Source organism: Talpa occidentalis, unplaced genomic scaffold (assembly GCF_014898055.3).
Source record: "Talpa occidentalis isolate TD23 unplaced genomic scaffold, MPIMG_talOcc4v2.1 talOcc4.17, whole genome shotgun sequence".
In the NCBI taxonomy this organism is placed as follows: domain Eukaryota; kingdom Metazoa; phylum Chordata; class Mammalia; order Eulipotyphla; family Talpidae; genus Talpa; species Talpa occidentalis.
Window position 1 is genome coordinate 47,778,121 of NW_023601754.1, and position 12,682 is coordinate 47,790,802.

General features: G+C 57.9%; 1 protein-coding gene across 1 annotated transcript; it reads left to right on the top strand.

The window, feature by feature from the left end:
* The first annotated feature begins 969 nt into the window (after positions 1-969).
* LOC129146115 (sialic acid-binding Ig-like lectin 7) lies at positions 970-4,581 on the top strand. The gene is made up of 6 exons (XM_054697523.1): positions 970-994; positions 1,111-1,380; positions 1,576-1,623; positions 2,066-2,359; positions 2,503-2,675; positions 4,390-4,581. Exons 1-6 carry the CDS (start codon positions 970-972, stop codon positions 4,579-4,581), a joined length of 1,002 nt encoding a protein of 333 aa, XP_054553498.1.
* The last annotated feature ends 8,101 nt before the right edge of the window (positions 4,582-12,682 follow it).

Consider the following 12,682-nt stretch of genomic DNA (forward strand, 5'->3'; position numbering starts at 1 on the left):
CCTCCTCCGCTGTCCACAAATTAAACCACTTCCTTTCCTCAAAGTCCGTTTCCTTTTACTGGCTGAGGGAAATGGAGGCCGGAGTTCGCTCACAGAAGGAGCAGATGCCCCCCAAGGCCAGGTCATTTATCACCACCACTTCCCTCCTCCGCACCCCACCATCTCTAACGCCTGCGGGTGCCCCCTCTTGTGCCCACACCAGGGGTGGCCCCTGGGGACTCCTACAGGACCTACGTCCCGCTGTGCAGGGAGCTGAGAGCTGCAGGCGGGTCCTCCTGCCCCACGACCCTCAGTGACCCGGGACGAGAAGTGTCTACGCAGCCTGCCTGGCGCACAGTGTGGGAAGCTCCTCCCTGTGGTCAGCTCATTTTGACCGCCCCATCTTGACTCCATCGGGGCTTCCTCAGCCTGTGCCCCCAGATCCGCCACTCCCCCGCGATGCTGCCACCGCTGCTGCTGCCCCTGCTGTGGGCAGTGAGTGGGGGAGGGGAGGGGCCCGGGTGGGGGCTGCACTGACCCTCGTCTCCCCGCAGGGGCCCTGGCTCAGGAGGAGAGATTCTGGTTGCGCCTGCAGGAGGAGCGGGTGACGTGCAGGAGGGCAGTGCGTCCTCGTGCCCTGCAACGTCTCCTACCCCAAGGAGCACGGCCCAGCTTACGGCTACTGGTACAGGGACAAGGGAGAGTGTCAGGGTACACAGGGTGACCTGGTGGCCACAAACGACCCAAATGGAAAGGTGCATGAGACCCAGACCCCGCAGCGATTCCACCTACTGGGGGGCCCCTGGAACGACAGCTGCTCCCTGGACATCAGAGACACGCGGAGAGGGGACACGGGACCTACTACTTCAGGGTGGAGAGAGGGGGTCATGTGAGACATAATTACTGTGATCAGCGGCTCTCTGTAAACGTGACAGGTAAGGGCCGGGTGCAGGAGGGACACACGGGAGGGTCCTGAGCGCCCGGCCGAGGATGGAGGGGCCCATGTCTTCACCTCGTGAGGGACCCTAAGATCCGCGGGGAAAGGACCCGGGTGGGCGGGGACGGGTGGCCTGACACAGGCTGCCCCTGGGGACGCTCAGGTCCTGCTCCAGGCCGTGTCTGTCCCCCCAGCGCTGACCCACAGGCCGGACATCCACCTCCAGGGCCCCCTCCAGTCCGGCCGGCCCAGGAACATCACCTGTGCGGCGCCCTGGGCCTGTGAGAGGGAGACACCCCACCACCTTCTCCTGGACGGGGGTTGGCCTCGGCGCCACGAGCACCGACTCCCCGGTGCTCACCCTCAGCCCGGGGCCCCAGCACCACGGCTCCAACCTCACCTGCCGGGGACCTTCCCCGCAGTGAACGTGAGCACAGAGACCACCGTCCGGCTCAGCGTGGGCTGTGAGTGTGGGGCCCAGATGCCCGGCCTGAGGGGTCCCCAGGCAGCACATGTAGGAAGGGAAGACACGGGGTCTGGGGTCTGGGCCCCGCAGATCCTGCCAGGAGGAGGGAAAGAGGCCCCTGGCTGTATCCTCCATGTCTCATGCTCCTGGGGGAAGGCCAGCTGACGGAGAACAATTCTGTCTGTCTGTCCAGATGCGCCCCAGAACCTGACCATCCAGGTGATCAGGGAAGAAGGTTCAGGTACGGAGTGAGGTTCCCTCTCTGGGATGTGGGGAAGTGGGGTTTGTCCCACCCTCCATTCAGAGCTGGGGTCTGACAACACACATGGGAGACAGGTCTTTGTCAGGAGGGGTAGCAGAGGTGGGAACCCCCATGGGCTCTTCAGCTCATACATGGGCTCCCCTGTGCTGACTCTGCTCCCTGGGGTGTCCTATGCTCTGTCCTTGTCTGATGATGTGCTTGTCCCTGGTTCCAGGCCTACATCATCCTCCCCAATTCTGCCCTCATGCTCCTTATGATCTGTCCTCCTCCTTAGCATCTCCCTCCTGCTATAACTTACTTTTAAAATAATGACCATAAAATTGGCCTGAGTCACAGCAGGGGCTGCAGAACACAATGCCACACAGGAGGTGATCAAACCTCACAGGGTGAACCCTAATAAAGTCCTGAAATCTCTCTCCAGGGCCTGAAGCACTGGGCAATGGCTCCTCTCTCCCGGTGCAGGAGGGCCAGTCCCTGCGCCTGGCCTGTGTGGTCCACAGCAGCCCTCCCACCAATCTGACGTGGGTCTGGGGGAGCCAGACGGTGAAGTCCTCTCCAAGCCTACACTCCGTGGGTGCGGTTGGCACATGGGAGCACCCCCAGACCCTGGAGCTGGAGCTGGCCAGGGTGCGCCTGGAGGACCACGGGAAACTCCTCTGCTGCGCTGAGAACCCCCTGGGCTCCCAGGAGGCCTCCCTGAGTCTCTCTGTGGAGAGTGAGTCAGCACCCCCGGGGCTTCTGCTGCCCAGAGAGGGGAGAGGCTGCTCTGATGTCCCCATCACCCCCACAACACCCCCCTCATCCCTCCCCTCAGTGCCCCCACCCCCCAGCTGCTGGGCCCCTCCTGCTCTGCTTTAGCCCCGTGGGACCCTCCCTGTGCTGGCGGCTGGGGGAGCAGCAGAAATGCCTTCACCCAGGTCATCTTCAGCCTCTCGGGGCTCTGGGCCAACAGCTCCCTGTGCCTCGGCGGTCTGAGATGTGAGGCCGGGATGCTCTTGGGAACGGGGATACCTCTGTCCCCCTTCTCCCAGGTGGGCTCGTCCGGGGGAGAGCACAGGACTCTGCTTTCTGGGGACACAGAGGGAGGAGGCCTGCCTCGCAGCCACGGGACACTGTTCGGGGTCCTCCTCACCTCTGTGAGGGGCAAAGTCCAGAAGGGAAGTGGGCACTCACGGGTCGTGGAGTCCACTGGCCTAGGTGCCCGGCACCTGCTGAGGGAACTCGGGGTCACCCAGGTCCTCTGTTGCAGGGGCACCAGGAACCTGGATGTGGTTCATTCTGGGGGCCGTCGGGGGAGCAGGAGTCTCAGCCCTGCTTGGGTTCTGCCTCGGCATCCTCATGTGAGTCGGTGTCCCTTGAAGACCTTGAAGCCTGGGAGGGGGCTGGGGTGGTGGGAGGAGGGGACAGGAAGAGGCCAGAGCTCCCTGCCCAGGGCTGGCGCCCTGAGAGGTGAGTCAGGGGCTGTGATGCTGAAACGCCCCAGTGAGTCTGCCCCCTGGGGTCTCTGCCCAGAGCAGCCCCCACCCACCCCCACCTCCCAGTTGAGCACTGGCTGAAAGGCAGGTCTCCTCCACAGAGTGAGATGCTGCTGGAAGAAAGGGACCCAGGAGGCAGCAGGGAGCAGGCCAGGCCCCAGGCCGCAAGGAGAACCCCCGGGGTGAGTGACTCAGGGTCTTCTGCAGGCTCAGGTCAGCCTGACCTCTGGGGCTGTGCCTGGGGCTCTGTCCAGGGCAAAAAGGGTTCCCTGCTCACACCCCGTTCCTCCCCTGGCCTCCCTGAGCTCTTGACCCAGAGACTGAGCCTCCCTCACCCCTTCCTGGGATCCCAAGTCCAGGTCAGGGCCCCTCAGGGCAAATCTTTTCCTTCCCATCCCCCTTCCCCACTGAGCCCTCTGAGCCCCCGGTTCTCTCAGGGTCCCTGGCTCCCCCCCACACACCACGCCAGCTCCCCTCCCCAAACAAGCTCTGGCAAGAAGCTCCCCAACAGCTGTCACTCAGCCCCAGCCCTGCCGCCCCCACATCCAGGTGGGGCAGAAATGCCCGGAGCCTCCTGCAGGGCTATCACTGTCCCGCGGGCACTTTAAAAAGTGGACACACAAGGTCAATTTTAATATAATAATTTATTTCACCCAGGTCCACAAATATCGTTCCCAACATTACATCTGTATTCAGTGTTCTAGTTGTGAACGAGTGACTTTTTTTTTCCGTGTAAGTCTGTGAGAAACAGGCTCACGTCAGGCGTGCAGGCTCCATTCTGATGCCCACATCTCCTGTCCTCGCTGGCTGCACGGGTCTAGGCACTGACCACAGGTCCACATTCCTGTTCCTTCTCCTGTGATTAGTCGGCCACCCAGGCCACTGCGCTGCCCTCACACCCCAACTTGCAATTAGAGAAGCTTGTGTGGGGATCAGGGGATGCCCCCCCTTGGCCTGCAGGCGCCCCAGGTCTGGTCTGTGTGCTGGGGAGCATGGGGCACTCCTGTGTCTGCATGTCTTAAAATGGGGCGATGATGACATCACCCAGGCAGGGGTGGGGGTTCAGGAGACTAGTGATAAGAACAAGCCATTATGATGAGAATCTGTTAGAGGTGAGAATGGGTGAGTGTGTGAGTGAGTGTGAGTGTGTATGAGTGTGTGAAGGACCCTCAGGAGTGGGTGTGACTGGACAAGGAAACAGATACCGCTGAGCCCAGGTCCCTTCTCCAGACCCTGAGGCTGACCCTGAGCCTTATCTCGTCCCTCTCAGGGGCACCAGGGTGGATCCTGGGCTGACAGCCCCCCACGCCCCCAGGGCCCAGCGGAGGCCCCCTCAGAGGAGGAGCAGGAGCTGCATTACGCCAACCTCGCATTCCTCAAGGCAAGCACCAGGGCCTTTCTGGTCCAGGAGACCCCTGAGTACGCCGAGGTCACCGTCCGACATGGAGCCGCCCTCTCCTGACACCTTCCCGACGCTGGAGCCCCAAAAAGGCCTCTCTGAGGACAGCGGGTCCTGCGCTTCCTGCAGAGCTGCCGCCTCAGGGAGGTGAGAAAGGCGAGCTCGGGGCTCCTGGGACAGATGGAGCCGGAGCTCCCGGGTCACGCCCAGCCCAGCCGCTTAGACACGCGTCCCCGTCACTCTCTGGCCTCAGCTCCCTCCGCTGTAAAGTGGGTGCATGTGCACAAGGCGGGAAATGCACCCCGAGTTGCCGACTGGGCAGCTCCCCCCTCTCCTCTGCGGCCCTTCTGTTGGCTGTTTTAGGAGCGTGTGCGAGTTCACAGTGTGACTCTGTTTCTCAGTGTAACGCTCTGGGGAGACCAGTTTCCTCATCCAGCTAAACCTGCACATAAACCCCGGGCTGGGCTCTGAGACCTCCCCAGTGTCTAAAAGGACAGAAGTAGGGGTGAGATCGCCAGTGTCGCTAAGTGAGATGAGTCCCCCCAGACAGGCCAGCACCCCGTGAGCTGCAACAGGAGGCCCTGGAGGAACCAGCCCTTAGAGCCGGGGCCAGACCGGACCCGGGAGGGGACAGGAAGCTGCTCGTGGAGGTTCAGCCTTTCAGTTTTGCAAAATGAAAACCTTCTGGAATCTGGTGGGTGACCGTGGGCCTCTGGTTACCCCCGAAGCACATACTGGAAAATGCCGAGGTGGTAAATGTAATTTTTTCCCCTTAATTAAGCAAAGTAATAGATGGGGGTGACCAGGAATGGGGCTGGGGCCCCTCAGGGGAGCTCATAGTCAAAGGCTAGAGAACCAGGTTAGGCCACAGCAGCCCCCCATCCCCACCCCATCTCTGGCTGCTCCTCCCACAGACCACTGAGTAGGCCACTTCCTGAATCGGGGAGTCAGTTTCTTCTCCCATCCCCCTTTCTCCTGGCCCACTTCTAGGAGTCACCAAGTCCCTCACCTCCCCCCTTCTCTCCACCCCTAGTTTAGACCCTCCCCCCCACTCCTGACCTTTCAAACAGCACCCCCCAGGCTCAGGGCCTCAGGCTCACTTCTTCCAGCCTATCCTCCCCTTCAGCTGCACAGGGAGAGGTCGCAAATGCTCACCTCCCACCTGCTAAGCATCCTTCCACGCCTGCCCCTGCAGTGCAGCTGCATTGTCAGCTCCAGTGAGCCTTATTCCAGAATGTTCACAATCTCACCACCATCCACCTCCCCCTCCCCCCCAACCCCCACCCCCCCCAGCCCCCCGCCTCTGGGCCACCACCTCTCACACACCTCGGCGGCACCCCAGCCCATTCCCGAGGATCTCACCCTCCTTCCCACCTCTCCATTCCTCCCCCGTGTGGTTCCACCCACGGCAATGTCCTCTCTCCATGTTTGCCTCACAAGGTTGTCCTTGGAGCCCCAGCTCAGGCGGCTCCTGCTCAGGCCTGTGCACTCCCTGCCTCACCCCTGCTGCGCTTCTCTAAGGGCTGGACAGGACCGTGACTGTTAATCTCCCTGCTGCTGCTAACTGACCTTCTAGAGCAAAATGATTCTTTGGGGGGCGCTAAGATATGCCAGGTGTCAGAGAGGTGCAGCGAGACCTCAGACTGCGAGCCCCGGGACTAGGGCCTCCTTCTGCCCTCACAGACCAGCCAACAGAATGACCACCGGGCTCCAGTTCTTCTTTTCAAGTCGCCATAAACACCAGGCCTTCGCTCAAAACAGTAGTTTCAAAGCAGTAATGGACATTTCAGTTCCTTTGCATCGTGTTCATGGAGGGACCCTTGGGAACACCCTCATTTTCTCTCCATTCTTTGTTCTCCAAACTCTTACTGCAAGCCAGCCACAAAGGGGGATGTCCAGTGTCAAAGGAACGAAATTCACACGGTGGGAGGTGGGAGGAGACAGAAACGTGTAACCTCGTAAAACACAGTGTGGTGCGGCTCTGTATCGCTCCAGGACTAGAGCTGTGACTCTGCCCTGGGGTGGGGAGGGAGTTAGGAAAGGCTTTTCAGGGGAAGCTCCCATTGGGGTGCACACCGTGGAGAAAGCAGGAGTTGAACAAGCAAAGAAGAGAAGCATCCCAGATAGAGGTGGCGACAGGCACAAAGCAAGGAGCTGGAAGAAGTCTGGTGTTACCTCATACGCCTGGGCCGTGGCAGCAGGTGTCTCGGCCAAGGAGACAAGTGCGGGTCATGCACCAGTAGAACTCGGGCTGGGGTCTGCTCTCCCAGGGCCCCGTAGCCAGGCTGGGGGACTTGATTCTTCAACTTGCCACATCAAAAATAAATTTGGGGGCCTCCCCGGTGGTGCAAGGGGTTAAGATGCAGCACTATGAAGCTATCTGCAGCCACTGCGGCACGAGTTCGATCCCCGGCCAGGGAGCTACCCACAGGGCGCAGCAGACCTCTTCTAGCTCCAGGCTGCTGCCCTCAGCAGTGTTTTCATTGGATCCACCGGTTCTGTTACCCACTCTGTCTCTGGCGAATCCTCTCACCGACCCCCCTGTAGGGTAAAGAAAATATCAGGCTTTTCTGCCCTTCCGCCATCAGGATAGATGATGGATCCTTGTCCTGAATGCATGCCTGATGGCGGGCACCTGGAATAGGGTGTGGGCATAGGTAGATGGGATTCAGCTGAGTTAAGACTGTGCTTTTAAGGGCGGCATCACGGGGGGACGCCAGCAGCCCCAGCCAGCAGCAGCAGAACCTGAAGGAGAAGCCGAAGCAGAAGCAGAGAACGCCAGAGAGCTCAGATAGAGTAAAGACTTGCTGGGGGCTGGGAGGCTGGCAGGCCTCCCAGCCCCCCAGCCAGCACCCCTGCCTGCCATATGCCTGGTGAACCCCAATAAAAGACCTGCAAAACCACTGAGGACTCTGACTCCTCCTTTACCCGGTCTGCATGATCCCAGAAAACCTGCACTGTGCCCGGTCCGGCCCTTACACCCCCCAACACACACCCCTCTGGCCTGCACCCCAGTGCTTGTGTGCATAAATAAGTAAATCTTTAAGAAATTTTTGAAAAAAAAATTTTTTCAAACAAACCACCTAACTTTAGACATTAAAGAAGAACAAAATAAACCAAAGGCGACAGAAGGAAGGAAATAATAAAGATAAAAATGGAGATAAACAAAAGCCAACAGAAAAGCAAAAAGCAAATTCAACAAGAACACAAGTTGGCGCGTGGAAGGGAACGCTCGCTACTGATTGGTTGAACCTCGCCAGCTCACCCCGCCCTCCCGCGCGCAAAGGGAGGCGGAACATGCGCTGTCCGCTTCCAATTGGCTCCCCTGGCTGTGCATCAGCTCCAGCTGCCTCATTGATTGGCTGTAACAAGGCGTGTGTGCAGCCACGGATTGGTTGCCGCCAACACGCATCTCGCGAGGCGGGCTGAGGAGACCAGGTGATTCCCCCTGTGTGGCACACCTGCGGCCATCGCGCATCCTCCCCCATCGCCGCTGGCCGAGGCTGGCTGGCCCTCTCGTGGCCACGCCTGGCCTGTGGGCCTGCTTGGCCATCCCTGGGTGTGGGTCTTGGGCCGGAACCGCCTCAACGGGGCTTCCATGCCTGGGGTTTCTCTGTCAGTCAGCGTGGCCTCGGGCGGGTAGGCCACGTCACTGCCGCGCCGGCGCGCCGCTCCCGCCTGGGCGCCCCGGGAGCCCCGTGGTCGCCCAAGCCGGTCTGGGTCAGTCAGCAGGCCCGGCCTCCTCAGGGCCAGTCGGCCCCGGTGGGCCACAGTCGGCCCCCTGGTCAAGGTGACGGGCAGCGCGGGTCACCCGCTTACCGAGAAGGCGCCCGAGTGGCCTGGTGATGGATGGTCAGGTCGGGCCCTCCGACGTCACGGGCCTCGTAGTGCTTGGGCCATTCGAGCAGGTAATCTCCCCTTTAGTCCATTCATGGGGATCCCCCAGAAGGCACCCGTCAGGGGACAGCCTGCCCAGGCTTGTGAGCCAGCTGGTGGGTCTGACTGTCAGGCCTCAGTTTCCTAGAAGCCAGCCTCCCGGCCTGCCGCGCTGGTCAGTCACCCAAAGGGCCCAGCCCCTGGCGAGTCTGGGGGCGCCGGGCACCGCCGGCTGCTGAGGACGGACGCAGAGGGTGCGCTGGGGCCGGGAGGCGCCCGAGCCCTTGGAACCAGCCTCCAAGGTAATGCTGAGAGAAGTGAGGAGCCTAGAAAATTTGGGGAAGAAGAATAAAAAGGGGTGCACGAGAAGGCACCCCAGCTGACTGAAGCCTGGCAGGCAAGAGCAAGAAGTGAGGATTTGGGGGCCTCCCCGGTGGCGCAGCGGTTGAGCGCTCTGTTGTAAGCTGCCCGCCCCTCTGCAGCGCCAGTTCCATCCCCGGCTGCTCCCCAGCCACCGGAGGAGGGCCCACATGGCGCGCAGACCTCTCCTGCCGCCCCGCTGCTCCCCTCAGCAGTGTACTTCGGTCCTTCTGCCTGCTCTGCTCCCCGCTCTGGCTCTGGTGAATTCTCTCACCCTCCCGCGCTTCTGACTGTACCCAGTACTTATATAAATAAATAAAAAGAAAAATAAATCTTAAAAAAAAAAGTTAAAAAAATTAACTGAAAGTTTGAATTTTTGTGAAATATACATGTTTTAATAGGTTGTCTTACCAAGACTGACTAGCAAAAGTACACATTTAGTAGGCCCAACAGCCTGTTGATATGTCACGTTCAACTCTGGTACCACTAGTTGGCAATCCCTGAATCATCTTCCAGAAAGGGGAGACAAACATTGGGTCTTCTGTCTTCCGGGCCTCTTCTAAGAAGAATCTAGAACCCTTCTGAAAGGAGGGAAGAAAGAGGAGAAGGGAGAAAGAAGCAGGTTGTATGTTCCATCAGGTCATAGCTGTGAGCTCACTGCTGTGCAGTTGCCAACTATTTCCCTATGTATTTCACCAACCCTGGGGGGTGGGAGAGCTGATTTATTCCCATCTTTTATTCAGGAGGATGGATTCTCCGGGCTTACGCTGCAGTTTTTAAGAGAAGATGGTGTCAAGGAGAGGACACTGCTGAGATTCAGGTTGAGTCTAGAATTTGTCAGCCTTGGGTCGATTGCCAGACTTGTCTGTGCTTTAGTTGATTGGATTCTTCCTTTTTCTTCACCAAGGTGAAGGTGTCAAGACTTTCCATGCGCCGTCTTCTGTGAGGTGGTGGCGATGAGATGTGTCTCACAGCATGGTTGAGAGGATTAGGACAACATCTCTCAAGCTCTAGAGTTGTAAATGGCAACTGTAGTCTCCCATGAGATGGTAAGTGAAAAAGGAGGTGCCTGTATGTAGCTCTATGGCTCTGACTGATGGCTCGTGACCAGGGGTTGAAAATAACCAGCCCATCAACTGACAAATGGATCAACAAAAGGTGGTATATCCATACAGTGGAGTATTAGTCGGCAATAAAAATGATAGGGATACTTATTCAGGATGAATGCGCCTTGAAAACATGCCAAGTCAAAGAAGCAGACAGGGAAGACCACATAATGTATCATGTCCTTCCATTAAGTGTCCAGAATGGGCAAATACAGAGTTACCTAGAGTATCAGTAGCTTGGTGGTGGCCTAAGACTGGGGAATGGGTGTTGTAGGGCTTAGTAATTGTTAGTGGACATTTGGTGTATCTAGGAGTGACGAGAATATTCTGGAATTAGATCATGGCGATGGTTGCACACCTTTACAAATATGCTAAAAATCGAAGCGTACACTCGCAAAGGGTGAGTGTTACCGAACATCAATTAGTGTTCCATTTTAAAGGCTCCAGGTGGGGTGGTTTGGTGAGTTCTAGCACCAAAGTGGGGCGGGGGCTCCTCGAGCCTCCGGGGATGACTGTTGTCCTCTCTCCCAGCGGGTTATTTCCTCACGTGCATTGTAACTGTGGCGAGCAGACTTGTATGCGTCAGAGCTGCATCTGTGAGAATCTTGTGCAGCAGAGACTTCTGGGGTTTGCTTCTGTCAGAGCAGCAAACCCTGTGAGGGAGGCTGGAGTGGTCAGGAGGGAGGATGAGAGCTGGCAGACCGGAAATGGCGGAGAAGATGGGAAGTGGGCTGGAACAGGCCAGGGGTGGGTTGGGGTCTGGGCGCTGAAAGCCAGTGTTTCGTCTCCTTGGTGATTGGTGCCTCGCAAACGGGGTACTAGGGCCTTTTGAGGGTCGAATCCTTGGCTTTTTGTTCCCCGCCAACGGCAGCTGGTTCGCCCATCACTTTCGCGCTCAGTGCTGGGTTCTAAGGGCTGGTCAGCCTGTGTCGCCCGGGCCAGCAGGGGTCGGGGTGGGGGAAGAGGAGCCCCACTCGCACCTTGCCCGGGCTCCTGTGCACCAAGCCAGGTCCCGATTGGGCCCGGGAGACTCGCGCATGCTCCTGGCGTGCCCGTGGCAGGGGCCTCGCCCGGCAGGTACCATGTCAGGTACCACGTGAGGCCCATGCCCGTCGGGTGTGGGCAATGCTGCCTGCCCTGGGCGGAGGAGCTGCTGGAGCCTCCCTTTGCCTCAGCGGCAAGTGCCACCTCATCTGGTGTGGGCTGGGCTGTGCCTTCGGTCCCTCAGGCTGGGCACGGGGCTCACTTCGGCCCTCTAGGAAGTAGGTTCTGTACCTGGGGCTCCGTAAGAATTAAATCAGCCAGTGTCACCCGATGTGCTCGACACAAATCAAGGAGAACTTTCCTGAGTCAAGGAAGTAGCCAGGTGCTGGGGGATAGACCTGCAGGGCAAGAGCCGGCTGGAACCAGATCTGGCACGCCAGCCCAAGAGGTGACCTCGGTGAAGGAAGTAATCATTTGTAGGTGACAAGTGGAGGTGGCTGTGGCGACAGCCATGACCGTGCCAGACCCCGGGGAAAGGGAATAAAACTCGGAGGAGAGACCCAAATTTGACACCCTGGGCGATATAGTCTCACCTGACAGGTGAGAGAAATGGGAGGGGGTGGGCAGCCGGAGGGGTCTGGCCTTTGCCTAAAGTTATCCGGTGACTTCAGGCAGAGCCTGGCTGGACCACCCCAGAATTCCCAAAATTTGCTTTGAGGTTGTAAATGTGTCACTATCATCACTGAAAGAATTAGATGCTGAAAATTGCTAACTAAAAGTTTTATTCCCAAATTAACTAAAAAAAAAAAAAACCCACAGCCACGTAATCTAATGAAAGAACAAGGCAAATCAACTCTCCCCTCTCAGTAATTGAGCAAGTAAATGAAAAAGTGGGGTTGCGTGTAGAATACGATCAACCAAATTGCCTTAAGTGAAATTTATCGGAGATTCCATCCAACGGGCACTTACCAAAAAGATCATATTCTGGGCCATAAAACAAATCCCAACAAATTTTAAAGTGTTGAAATGTAATGTTCTTGAAGCACAGTGGAATTAAATTAGAAATTAATAGAGAGCTATTCATCATCAGTATTTGTGCTTGTGCATTTTTTTTTTCCAGTGACGGGTAGACGAGGTCTGCTACTGATGAGGGACCACCTCCCGGGGCTCGCTGGTGGTGGTGGGGGCTTCTCTGGCGGGTTCTCTGGGGGCTGTGAAGAAGGTGCCCCGGGCAGGTGGCCTGAGGGTTGCTCCACTTATCGCCTCCACAGAGGGAGTAGGAGCTGGAGCAGAGGGAGGGTTCTGTGGCGCCAAAATCAGAAAAGCAGAATTCGCAGCAGCCTCCAGCTCAGGCTAGGTATTCTAGGCTGACGAATCTCCCACAATATTTGCTTAATAATCATCAAGCGAAGTCCCAGGTTTGTGTGTTGGTGCGGCCTGGCCCCCGGGTGTCGGATGTCAGACAACAGGCTGTCCGCTCCAGCACCATGGCGACCGGGCGCCCTGGTCTCCACTCAGACAACCGGCCAGACTGTCGTCGCTTCCCAAGACTTGGAGTCATTTCTGACATCTCTGGAGTCTCACAAGACCACTTTGCTGAAATTGTTCCTCCAAGGGCGGATTCGTATTAGCAGAGAACAGAGCAGTCAGGAGCAGCCATGAATATTCATAGAAGCCGCACATGGAGAGAGGAACATAAATTACATCGAAACATTCTCTGTCTTGCACAATGTCAAATCAGATGCCTTGCACCCCTTTATAACACAAGACAGTAGCTTTTGATTTATAGCTGTGGGGGGTGACCGTCTTCAGTCCTTTCTGAGACTTGTTTCCTTTAT